This window comes from Bufo gargarizans, chromosome 6 (genome assembly GCF_014858855.1).
Source record: "Bufo gargarizans isolate SCDJY-AF-19 chromosome 6, ASM1485885v1, whole genome shotgun sequence".
Lineage (NCBI taxonomy): Eukaryota > Metazoa > Chordata > Amphibia > Anura > Bufonidae > Bufo > Bufo gargarizans.
Window position 1 is genome coordinate 363,330,687 of NC_058085.1, and position 13,037 is coordinate 363,343,723.

At 43.6% G+C, this 13,037-nt stretch overlaps 2 protein-coding genes across 7 annotated transcripts in view; one reads left to right on the forward strand and one right to left on the reverse strand.

Moving 5' to 3' along the window:
* The window catches only part of LOC122942227 (centrosome-associated protein CEP250-like), a 32,012-nt gene extending 23,747 nt beyond the window's left edge, over positions 1 to 8,265 (forward strand). Inside the window, 8 exon segments of the mRNA XM_044299729.1 lie at positions 11 to 886; positions 888 to 1,056; positions 1,058 to 1,221; positions 1,223 to 2,402; positions 5,323 to 5,475; positions 5,563 to 5,640; positions 5,809 to 5,862; positions 6,080 to 8,265. Of these exon segments, the coding sequence (XP_044155664.1) occupies positions 11 to 886; positions 888 to 1,056; positions 1,058 to 1,221; positions 1,223 to 2,402; positions 5,323 to 5,475; positions 5,563 to 5,640; positions 5,809 to 5,862; positions 6,080 to 6,298 (2,893 nt within the window). The 3' untranslated portion in view covers positions 6,299 to 8,265.
* Positions 8,266 to 8,350: 85 nt separating this feature from the next.
* LOC122940614 (forkhead box protein J2-like) overlaps positions 8,351 to 13,037 on the reverse strand; it is a 28,212-nt gene continuing 23,525 nt past the window's right edge. For all 6 annotated transcript variants that reach the window (XM_044297261.1, XM_044297265.1, XM_044297260.1 and 3 more), the window contains exons 10-11: positions 12,713 to 12,823; positions 8,351 to 11,449 (exon numbers count right to left, since the gene is read on the reverse strand). In XM_044297261.1, the coding sequence (XP_044153196.1) occupies positions 11,346 to 11,449; positions 12,713 to 12,823 (215 nt within the window). In that variant the 3' untranslated portion in view covers positions 8,351 to 11,345. The remainder of the gene's footprint in view (positions 11,450 to 12,712; positions 12,824 to 13,037) is intronic.

The window sequence follows — 13,037 nt, forward strand, 5'->3', positions numbered from 1 at the left end:
GAAATACGAGAGAAGATAGCTTTATCGAGCTAGAAAAAAGGTCTCAGAGCAAGAGACTATCAGAAATGTCTCAGGTTTTATTAGAAAAGAAAATTGAAGCAGATAACAAAGACCTAAAAATTATATCTCTGGAAGACAAGATGGCGGAGCTTCGACAGGTTTTAATAAGTAAGGAGTATGAGCTCAAAGAGGAGATAACCCGAAACGAACATGAAAATAAAGCCCTTAGACAAAAAGTTGAAGAACTTTCACAGACTTTACTGGAAAGAAGTCATCATGCAGATTTTGCAAGCATGGAAATAAAACTATTGAAAAATAAGAAGGAAGAACTTGAAGGACAGTTGGTAGAGAATAAAAGAGAAATGGAAGAAAGAGAGAGACAGATTCTAGAAGATAAGGTGTCTCAAAGACAGAAAGTAACAGCGCTTACTGAGTCTGTAATAGAGAAGAACAGAGAAGTGGATGATAAAGAGATGCAGGTAAAGCTTCTGAAAAAGAAGACTGAAGAATTGAGACAACGCCTGCATGAAAAAGAGCAGGAAAATAAGGAAGAAGAACGGCGACACGAGGAAGAGTTGAAAAGTCTGAGGAAAAGAGTGACTGAACTATCTTCATCTATAGCACAAAAGGAGAGCGAAGCAGGTGAGGTAAAGACTATGAAAGAAACAATAAGAGAACTCAAGCAAATGCTTGCAGATAAGGAACAAGACAGGGAATCTGAAAAAAGAGAGTGCGATGAAGAGAGGAAGACTCTACAGCAGAAGTTAAGGGATGTTTCCCAGGCTTTAGTCAAGAAAGAGCAAAAATATGATGTAGTTAAACTGGAGGTGGAAACTCTGAAAAAGAAAATAGAAGAGCTAAGCCTCCTCATACTAGAGAAAGAAGGCTAAGATTCAAGAGGAAAACAGAATAGGTGAAGAAGAGAAGACATCCTTGAAGCAAAGAGTGAAAGAACTCTCCAAAGCTTTGGGTGAGAAGGAGCAAGAGGCTGCTGAGACAAAATTAGAAAGTAAATATCTAAGAGACAGGCTAGAAGAAGGTAGTCAGGTCTTGGTAACATAGGGAGGAAGAGGTCAAGGAGGAAAAGAAACGCAACGAGGAAGAGAAGAACGTTATGAGAGAAAGAATAACAGCCATGTCCCAGTCTTTAGTAGAGAAGAGCCATGAAGCAGATAGGACCAAGATGGAGATGAACTCTCTTAGAGAGAAGCTAGAAGAGCTCACTGAGGAGGAATGAAGCAATGATCCATGATGCAAATATTGAAGAGCAAAATACTATTTTAAGCCAGAATGTGGAAGGACTTTCTCAGAATTTAAAAGCAAAAGTAAGAGAAGTTAATGTTCTCCAAACTGATCTGACATCTCTGAGAGATAAGGTAGGAGAACTAAAGCAATCTCTGACTCTTAAAGAACAAGAAATTCAAGAGAAGGAAATATGCTATGAAACAGAGAAGAGAACTTTAAAAGAAAAGGTGACCAATCTTGCTAAAGCTTTAGGAAGTAAAGAAACAGAAGTAGAAGAAATGGTAGGAAATATTGAATACTTGAAAGAAAAGAATGAGAAGGTAGTAAATGAGAAAAAATTACACGAGGAAGAAAAGACAACTCTGCAGAATCAAATAATCAGACTTTCGCAAACTCTGTCGGAGAAGCAGGAGAAAACAGAAGGAATGGAAAGGGAGATGAGGCTACTGAGGGAACAGATTGAGCAGCTAAGACAGGATTCAGTAGATAAAGGGCAAGAGAGCAAGATGCACGAAGAAGAGAAAAATGTCCTAAGGCAGAAAGTGTTAAAACTTGTTCACACTGCAGAAGAAAAAGAGAAGAAAATAGACACAATGGTTATTGAGAAGAATGCTCTTAAAGCAAAGATCGGAGAACTAAGACAAGCCATGGTGATTCAAGATCAAGACAGAAGAAAGAAAACCCGAGATGAAGAAAATGAGACATATTTCAGACAGAGTCGAGAGACTGAATACCAAGGTTTAGAGAAAACTGAGACTGATGTTTTGGATTTGGATGTTCAAGAAGATGGAAAGAAACCTTTATCTGACAAGACAGTTGCCGGAGAAAGGAGACAACTGGAGGAACATTTACAAGTCTTGCAAACATTTACACATGTCAAATCAGAGACCGCATCGGCAAAGTCCACAGAAGGCTTAAATTTGATTGGTAAGAGAAAGTTGCTAGAAAACCAACATGAGGACCCTGTGTTTCTAGAGATCAGCTATCCACACGAGGAGACCAATATACAAGAGCTGATAACAGAAATTAAAGCACTGTATCATGAGAGAGATGATGCCCAGAAGAGGGAAGTGGATCTTAAAATGAAGTTGATGAAAGCAGAAACGGCACTAAGACGTATGGAGGCTGAAGAGATCACGCTGAGGCAGAAGTTTCTGGTATTGAAAAGAGACTTAGAAAAGTAAGATGGCTTTGCACATCATGTGCAAAGTTGCCTATCAATATCACGTAGGTTTTTCTCACGCTTGCACCAGTTATTTTACACCAGGTTTCCATTGCATTTTGTAAAACTAGTGTTGGCTGTAGTTTGCTGATAGAACCTCATGGACCCAGTCATTAGGGTCTAATAAAACTAAGAACAACCTAAGGCCTCTTTCACACGGGCGTTGCGGGTGACGTGAGGGAAAAGATGCGGGTGCGTTGCGAGAAAATTAGTGATTTTTTTCCCCTGCGAGTGCAAAGCGTTTTAATGCGTTTTGCACGCTCGTGAGAAAAATCGACATATTTGGTACCCAGACCCAAACCCGATTTGGGTTAGGTGTTGGGTAAATTGTATTATTTTCCCTTATAACATGGTTATAAGGGAAAATAATAGCATTCTGAATACAGAATGCTAAGTAAATTAGGGATGGAGGGGATAAAAAAAATAATAATAATTAAACTCACCTCATCCACTTGTTCGCGCTGCCCGGCTTGTCTTCATTTTTCTTCTTTGAGGACCTGGGAGGAAAAGGATCTTTGGTGACGTCACTGCACTCATCACATGGTCAATCACCATGGTGATTGGCCATGTGATGGCTCCACACTCATCACATGGTCCATCACCATGGTGATGGACCATGTCATGAGCGCAGTGACATCACCAAAGGTCTTTTTCCTCCCAGGTCATCAAAGAAGAAGAATGAAGACAAGCCGGGCAGCGCGAACAAGTGGATGAGGTGAGTTTAATTATTATTATTTATTTTTTCAACCCCTCCATCCCTAGTTTACTTAGCATTCTGTATTAAGAATGCTATTATTTTCCCCTATAACCATGTTATAAGGGAAAATAATAATGATCGGGTCCCCATCCCGATCGTCACCTAGCAACCATGCGTGAAAATCGCACCGCATCCGCACTTGCTTACGATTTTCACACAGCCCCATTCACTTCTATGGGGCCTGCGTTGCGGGATAAATGCACAATATAGAGCATGCTGCGATTTTCACGCAACGCACAAGTGATGCGTGAAAATCACCGCTCATGTGCACAGCCCCATATAAAGGAATGGGTCCGGATTCATTGCACCCGCGCGGAAAACTCGCCCGTGTGAAAGAGGCCTAATGGATTACGATGGATCATTCAGAGTTCAGACTGATCATAACAGATCTGTCATGGATGTTGTAGAAACAGAATCAATGACGGCATTTGTGTTTGCAAGCCATAAATAGATAGTTGACATTTGCAGAAGCATCTGATGGCATCACCGAGTCCTGATTAGAAAAGGTTCTGCCCAAATCCTGAGTCGGCTTCCCTGTTTTTTTGCAGATTAAATTTTTTCACTCATTAGAAACACTTCACCAAAACACAACTCCCACTGTGACCAGCAGAGGACCTTTCATCAGTTTAGCCCTAGTCTAATTATGGTCTTACCTTATAGGGCGGCCCCCACTGATGCCATGTCACTTTTTTTTATTTATTTTTATTCCAAAGACCCCTCTACCACCACCAAGAAGGGGAACACAGCGTATAAATTTTCTGAACCTGGAGGTGGATAACGTTCTCTCTCGGAGCATACAATGGGGAGAGGCAGAAGGATGATTGCTACACCTCCATTGCTAGGATGGGAGAGACAACAGTCAGATATCGCCTGTTCTTGGCTACCAGGAACACAGGTTTAGCTGGCTGCATCAATGTCGATTAGCATTCGTTTTCTCCGCAGCTGACTGGTATCTGGCTATACCTATACAACTAATACATAATGCTACACACAAACTAATACATAGTACAGTCTTTGTGCTATTGGACATTTGTGAACATATAGGAAAGTTATGTAAAGATCACACAACACAAATAAGCTAGTGAAATAAATTACACATGCTGCGGACATCCTAGTCGAAGACTTCTTGAGGTCCAGAATGCCACCGAGGGAATGATAGGCAACTTCTTTTCAGTAACCAGATTGTTTTTTTTTTTTGATAATTAATCTGTATTCAAGTTTAGTTGGATTTGAATTGCCCTCTCTTTCACCTCATCCCTCATTACTAAACAGTTATTAGGGCGGCACCAGGTGAAAACAAGGGGTGAATATCAAGATATCTCTACAGAACAAGTTAGACATACTGTAATAAGGTTATGTCTGATCATTAAAAACATTGGGGTAGATTTACTAATCCTGCCAAAGATGTATACAATGGAAGCCACATTACTCGGCCCACCTAGCAGGGAGTTATCGGACCGTTCGTTCCTGATAAATGCCTGCTCGTCACAGGCGGTGAGAGCAGTATTTAGGTGCGGCAATCATCTCCTGAATAGTGGCGAATGATTGCTGAGGCAATCACTCATCCCGATAGAGAATAATTGTTTCTGGGTTTACGCAGATGATCTATTGCCAATTAGTTTGGTACCTGCCGATGAACAAGCGGAGACCCAGTCTGTTCTGGGCCATGAACGGTGTATCCTTTCAAGGTCTTCAGAAAAGAGGGTGCCTTGTCTCAGTTGCATCACAGTGAAGCCCAGCTACTTGACCAAAGGACTGTGACCCATTTAATCATGTTTTGGTCTCCACTGGCCGTAGCGATGTATGGGTGAAACATCAGAAGTCTGTTAAATCCTGTAAACAATTGTCTGACGATTATTCGACCACTTCTCTGCAGCCGGTTATCAGTATTTATTTATTTATTTTTTAACACATCTGTTGTGGCATTGGTCAGAATACAGGTTTGTGGACTCCTCTAGTCATCTGGCCTGGTCTGCTACACTCAGCTGTATATGAAGCTACGTGAAACATATACAGAACTTGAAATGTTTCCCTCGTTGTTGGGTTTGATGAGATCAATAGTCTGGATATAACATGCTTTCATTGCTCTCCTAAACAGGATTCTTCTACATCTGTAGATGTTTTAAGTGGAAAGAATGACGACTCTCTGCAAAGGAGGCTGCAGGTCCTGCAGGAGGCTGTTGCGAGGTTGGAAAACGACAAATCTTTATTGGAAAACCAAACCCTACATTTGAGCGAGACACTACGAGAAGTAAGAGCCGCTACGAGCAAGAGTCATGGGTGATGAACGAAGCCAAATGTTTGTTTGCCTCACATTCAATTTTGTGTTTTTACGCAGGTGGAGTTTGAGCGGAGGAACCTCCGGAGGGAGCTGCGTAAGCTCAATGCTTCAACAGTGCAGCAGTCAACACAAGAGGTCAGTAGTCACAGGGTAATACATCAAATGTAATCACAGTCTGGCACTGCTGCAAAAGATGGATGACTTTCTATGATGGTGCCATTACTGTTTTTGCAGTGTTGCTCAGTTCCTTCAGTTTTGACATGTTGCTACATTGTTTTATTTCCCTCCCCCGGATACCTATAGGATTCTGTTGATTCTTCTACATCTTGGCCAGGCGTGGCAGAGCTACAACAACAGGTGTGTGATGCTATAAAGTATATAGGGCTCTAAGGTGCAGTATGAAATCACAGGGAGTAGAAGTACTGTATATGTACAATGAAGGTGAAGTCAAAGGCACGACAGGTTTACTTGGCCAATGGAGTATGTAGACTATTAGGTGTAATGGGGCAGAGTCGGTGAGGTGCAGTTGTCTGGAGAGCTAACAATTACAGCGATTTTGTATCTCCTCGCACAGATCTCCTTTTTAAAGTCACAGCTGGAGAAAGAACGCGGACATCGTTCCTGGTATATACACAGATGTGCCCGCACCACTGACGATCTTATGAGCCTGAGACACAATCTGACTCGTTCACTGGCGGCAGTGACCTCTGATACTAGACCTCAGGTACTGGAGAGGGAAACTATCCGACTGGATGACACATTAAACCGCAGCCTTGGCCTTCCGACAACCTGAATGTGCATATTAACATGAAGTCCCGCGAGGCACGCAGGTCTCTTGCTCTTGGAGAAACTGGTTGGGTCAGTGAGAGAGCACAGTGGGCTAATCCGTCCTGGGAAAGGGGTTCTCCCCCTTTACCTGCCTTACAGAAGTCCAGTTGCATTACTCCAGAAGTGTATTGGTCCCAGCGACTGATCAGTGACCCATTTATTTGGCTCATTAGCCTCTGTGCGGGAGTTCAAAGATTCAGCATGGTTGAAAATGATGTCTGTTACAGGATTCATTGATGATGTGTGATTGGTGTGTGTTGTTGGTTGGTGCTACATGTAGGAGATTTGAATTTATTATCGGGAAGCAGCGGATGCAAAAATCCATTCCATTGATGTCAATGTCCCATGGTGACCACACACAGGCTTGGTTGTGATGTGAAGTTTACAGATTCTTAGGTACTGCAATGGGGTCTGAACTCAGCCCTTTGAGTAATCTATTTGTCATTGAAAAAAGGTAATGTTTGGAACTTCTATATGATATGCCCAAGTTTCAGTTGGAGACATAATTATTTGGCAAGATTTTTAGACATCAGAAAGTGTCTTACCATAAGTTTGCAGTGTCACACATGGGTCTGTATCTGATAAGATGCACTAGATCAACTTTGTAGACTCTGATCATTGCACAAAGTAGTGTTTTATAAAGTCAGGTTGTGATGTTCAGTATGGTGTTCTGATCTTACAGGAATCGGTTATAATACGTGTATGTGATACAGGTACCGCAATGGGGTCCGACCCTAACCCTTTCTTGAAATGCTCTGCTGCTGGTCATCAGAAGCACTCGCTGTTTTACTGTATGTAGCTTACGTTAAAAACCAAGCTTATAGCATCACATTATTGTGCTGGTGGTAAACCCTGAGGTTGTCATCTCTGATGTGTGTACGAGTCCAAGTATCGGGTAGCTGTGTCGTCTCAGATTAAGCTTCTGGTTGCCTGGTGTAGACAATCTTGACAATTTCTGTCTGTTTTTGTGGGCAGAGGGGTTCCCACAGTAGCCAAGTTGCTTTAAACCTATACCTGTATACTAGGGAATTGCACATAGCAGTTTATTTTTAAGGACTACCTATATAAATCCAGGAGGAGGTGTATGTAGCATATCAATCTGTGTACAACTACAAGACAGACATGTGACCCCCTCAGTGATCGCAGTGACAATCAGTTCATGAAACAGGGCGTTGGGGTTGGACACGTACTACAGAGAGAGATTGCGGGGACCACATGTGTGATTGTTACAGAGACTCATGGAATTGTATGAAATTGCTGTGAACCATTTAAAGGGTAGGTCCATCCAGTCTGTAAATTCACACTAAACAATCTTAGTGGAAATATGGGGTGGGATATAGGAAATGCAATAAAATGACAACCATTCTGATCAACATTTTCTGGTTCTTAGAACTTAATAGTTGTCGCTCTCTTGCCAACAAAGGCTGCAACCAATGGGGTGCAGAGATGGTTTTCAGAAAGCACAATGGTCCCATTTTTGTTTTTAGCATCTATTACTCTTATTAAAGTGGTTGTTAAAAATCCCCCCCCCCTCCTTCGAGCTCCTGGCACTTCCACCATTGGGGGTGCAGGTTTATAGAAGACGGACTTGCAGCAACATCTTTGGAAACAACTTCATTCTACGAAGGGTTTGTCCATTTGTGGATCCTTACTGGATGGGTCTGCCCTTTCTGATGGGTTTCTGGGTTACGGTGAGCCTGTTCTCCAGGATGTTGGATGAATTTTATTTTATACAGTTATTTATATATTTATATATTTTAATAAAAATCTGTTTTATGTACAGAAGTTGATATTGTATCTGACGCAGTGACGGACTCCTGCCAGAGAGAGGCTGTGATATTATATTATAATCAGCAGTCTCTACTCATTTATGTATCTCTGTGCATATTTTTGTATTAATATGTATTTTGTATGAAGAAATATATATACCTTTTTATACTCATTTGTGTGCATTCTTTGTGCCTGGAGTGCAGCCGCCTCCAGCAGAGCCATCGCAATAACACCAAGCAAAGCCACGTTCTGCTGATATGTTTAATAAGCGTCCATCGAGCCTCATTCTGAACAGAAAGAATAATTGGGAGTCACAAACATGGCTTCCGACAGGGAGAATGGCGGTTGTGTTTAATGATCCCGGGGCAGCTTGTCGGCTACAGTTTTCTTCCTCTTTCACCCAACATCGAAGACTGATGTGAAGGATGCTACGATTCTATGATAGAGGAAACATTCCCCGGTGGATTCCCATTGCCTTGGGCTGTATGGATAGATTGGATCGGGCATGATCGTCGTTTGATGCCTTGAGTTTGGGAATGGAGGAAAATGTCCCTGCTAAGGGTTTGATGGTGACCATAATGCTGGATAGTTGGGGCAGTGCATCCGTAGACATGTAAACAACCACAGTCATAGCAAAACCGATGACATCATGAAGACGATCAATCCTGGACCGTCCTAATCACAGACCAGCGATCGACAGGTCATCTACACACTTCATCAGCAGTCACTGTGTCCACAAGGCTGTCTCCAGGAAACCAGCGGCGCTCCAACAACAAGGACAAGTCTGTCAGTCGTCTTTAGTCAAGCTGCTAAAAATTACATTTAGCGGTGCCTTGGTTATAACGTTTACGGCTTCATGTTAAAAGCTGCCGCGATCTAACTTGCTGAATCTCTAGATGTATTCTGCTCCTGTATTGGGAAACAGACGGACCTGCCCTGGGGAGCTATAACTGCCGCCATATTGTAAATAAAATTAAGAACCCTTTAGGAAAAACTTATGAAATTGAATTTTAAAGAGAACGTGGGGGACACTTTACACACCGTTCCAGTACCGACACCAGCGTGAAACTCCACGGCGCTCATTGATCTGAACCATATCCTGTAACACCAGGGCACTGACCGATCTGCCGGGAAGAAGAACACTCACCAACCAGGATGCCCTAAACCTCTTTCCAAGTCAAAGCCGAATACTGATCTGCTACCTTGTATAATGCATCGATTTATACTGAAGAGTACTTTATAATACAATGATGTGGTCTGCCTGAAGATGACCCTGTATACACTCCCTTCGAAACTATGCTACTGGCCATTCGGTGGTTAACACCTGGTTAACAGCAAGACATTGATTGACCAGTGCTCTTCAAGTCTTTTAAACAAGTAAAATGACTATTGAGTGGCCAAGGCCCATCAAGATTTAAACCGTCTGATTTTTATAACTAGTAGACTGTGCCCACACATGACCAAGATCGCCATTAACTAGTGGACTGTGCCCACACATGACCAAGATCGCCATTAACTAGTGGACTGTGCCCACACATGACCAAGATCGCCATTAACTAGTGGACTGTGCCCACACATGACCAAGATCGCCATTAACTAGTGGACTGTGCCCACACATGACCAAGATCGCCATTGACTAGTGGACTGTGCCCACATGACCAAGATCGCCATTGACTAGTGGACTGTGCCCACATGACCAAGATCGCCATTGACTAGTGGACTGTGCCCACATGACCAAGATCGCCATTGACTAGTGGACTGTGCCCACATGACCAAGATTGCCATTGACTAGTGGACTTTGCCCACACATAATCTGGATAACCATTGACTAGTGGACTGTGCTCACATGACCAGGATCGCCATTGACTAGTGGACTGTGCCCACACATAATCTGGATAACCATTGACTAGTGGACTATGCTCACATGACCAGGATCGCCATTGACTAGTGGACTGTGCCCACATGACCAAGATCGCCATTGACTAGTGGACTTTGCCCACACATAATCTGGATAACCATTGACTAGTGGACTGTGCTCACATGACCAGGATCGCCATTGACTAGTGGACTGTGCTCACATGACCAGGATTACCATTGACTAGTGGGCTGTGCCCACATGACCAAAATCGCTATTGACTAGTGGACTGTGCCCACACATAATCTGGATAACCATTGACTAGTATATTGTGTCCATATATGATCAGAAAAACCATTGACTACTGGACTGTGTCCACTATGACCAGGATAATCATTGACTAGTGGAGTGTGTCCACTATGACCAGGATAACCATTGATTAGTGGACTGTGCCCACATGTGGCCAGGATAATCATTGACTAGTAGACTGTGCCCATCAACCAGCCATGGATTCTCCGATCCTGAACTACTCATCACTGTGGTGGTCTTTGTCTTCTGAGATTAGCTCCATACTAGACAAGTCTACCGTGACTTGCGTGCCCGGGAACCATCATTGCCAGTCCTGTGACGATTCAAGATGGAACCCAACCCTGGAATTCGCCCGAAAACAAGAAGTGCTGGAGGGAGTTATTATACGAAAAAAAAAAAGCCTTGTTTTTGTGGTGCGCAAACCATGAAGCCACGCATGGCGTTGTAGGGTCCACTCAGTGCCACATACCACTACAGCAATGAACTTCACAACAAAACGGTTAAACCATAAGAGACATCTAACATGAAACTGTAGCAATACAAAGAGGAAGGACAATCGCGCGGCTTTGCGAACAGTTGTTTCCGGGATTTTGGGATAGGCTCTGTCCAGAGACTGGGGGAAAGTCTGTAGGAAATCTCACCAACGTCTCAAGTCCAAGATGGCTGCAGACTCCTTGGTTAACACTTTGTGCTGTGCAATAGGTGTACGCTTTATAAATAAGTTGGCCTTGGGTGGAGTGGCCACCCAGCCTTCCGCTCCCCAGAGACACCACGAATGCCCTCTCCCACGGTAACACCGGATCACCTTGGCACTGGGAAATACTAGGCGGTCGGAGGAAGTCGCCGTCCTCGCCGTTTCTCTTACTCGTCAGTGTCACAGAGGGAGAGGTTGAAGAGTCTGTGTGTGGGAAGGGTCTTCATGAATTGTCTCCTTATCCAGTGAGGGGCCCATTGGCCCTGATTGTCGGGCGAAGATATACATTTATATATTTATATATATCTATACACGTGGAGGGAGGATTTAACCCTCGCCTTGATTTCTTTTGCATTCCGCCTGGGGTTTTGCAGTGCAGAGTCTTTAAGCGATAGAGTCCCAATCAAAGTCGTCTTGTATTTCTTCGCTGGGCGGATAACGGAGTACCTGGCGAGTTGGCGGATACATAGCGCGTTGAGAATGGCGACCTGTGGGTTGGAAAAGGATCGGTGAACACTTCAGGAAGAAGTTTAGAAAACTACAACCCCCTCCCCATCGTAATGGCGATTCCAGTTTATCCCTGCTTAGTTTATAATTGTTACCAAGCTTCCAGCCGCCATATCACAGAAGCGCGGCGCCACCTAGCCACAGCTCTGGCTAGTGTGTGGGCTGCAATACCAGACACACCTCATGGGTAAGGGTGGCGCTGTTTCTGGAAGAAATCACCCATGTTTTATTATAATCTAGCCCCTTTTTCAGCTGTCTATACATTTACTGCCTACTAATAAAGCTGCAGTGTAAAGTATAGGGGAGACCACAGATGTTAGGCGCAGCCAAGAGATGAGAGGTGGATTTCCGACGACCATAGACACCAATAGACAATGCAGGGCTCATGCACATGACGGTATGTATTTTGCGGTCCGCAAAACACGGATCTGCAAAAAAATCCGTGTTGCATCGTTTTTTTTTTGTTGTGCTGATCCATTGTAACAATGCCTGTCCTTTTCCGCAATATGGACAAGAATAGGACATGTTCTATATTTTTTGCGGAACGGACATACGGACACGGAATGCACACTTTTTCCTTTTTTTTTTTGTTTGTTTGTTTTTTTAAAGCCCAGTTGAAATGAATGGTTACGCATACGGACCTATAAAAAAAACGGAACGGAAACGGAAGCAAAACACGTTTGTGTGCATGAGCCCTAAAGCATTGGGGACCCAACGCTAATGGCTCAGATACCAATGGACGTTTCACCTAAAGTCCTTGACCGTGGCTCCATCCTAATAAAGCAGAGCTGCAGTATAAAGCATTGGGGGCACAGAGCTCAGCTAATGGGAATATTTTATACTACCTCAAACAATGCAGCTGAATCTGTAGTCTGTTCACTGCCATGCCCTAATGGAGCTGCTGTGTAAAGTGTTGGGGGCCCAAAGCTGAAGGCTCAGCCTAATATGAGAAAGGGGGTTGGTTTCAGACTGATAGACAGTGCTGCTAAAACTGAAGTCATTGAACATGGCCCTGTACTAAAGGAGCAGAGCTGCAGAGTAAAGCATTAGGGGCACAAAGCTGCAGTTGTGGATTTCAGTCTACCTTAGTCTCCAGTAGACAATGCAGCTAAGCTGGAGTCTGCAGTCCTATCAGCCAGCATAGCTAAACATCCGTAGTGACCTCCCCCTTGGACATCCCCTTTAATTTCCCTGATACACAGACCCTCATCTGGACGATTGCATTTATTCCCCGCAGGCCTCACCTTGTTGGCTGTATGTTGGGGGGGCCTGGGTTTGAATGGGAAACCCAGGGGGTGCAATGAAATTGTGACCACAGGATGCCGGAAGCTGCTGGTTCTGCCCGTAGGAGGTAACTGAGGGTAAAAAGAAAGAAAAACCGTCATAAATAATCGCTAGAATACATACACTACCAGTCCAGGGAGATATATGTGTAAATCTGGGGGGTTCCCCCAAAAAAGTCATCTTCCATCTTAAAGGGGTTGTACAGAATTAGAAAAATATGGCTGCTTTCTTACAAAAACAGCGCCACACCTGTCCAGAGGTTGTGTCCGGTATTGCAGCTTCATG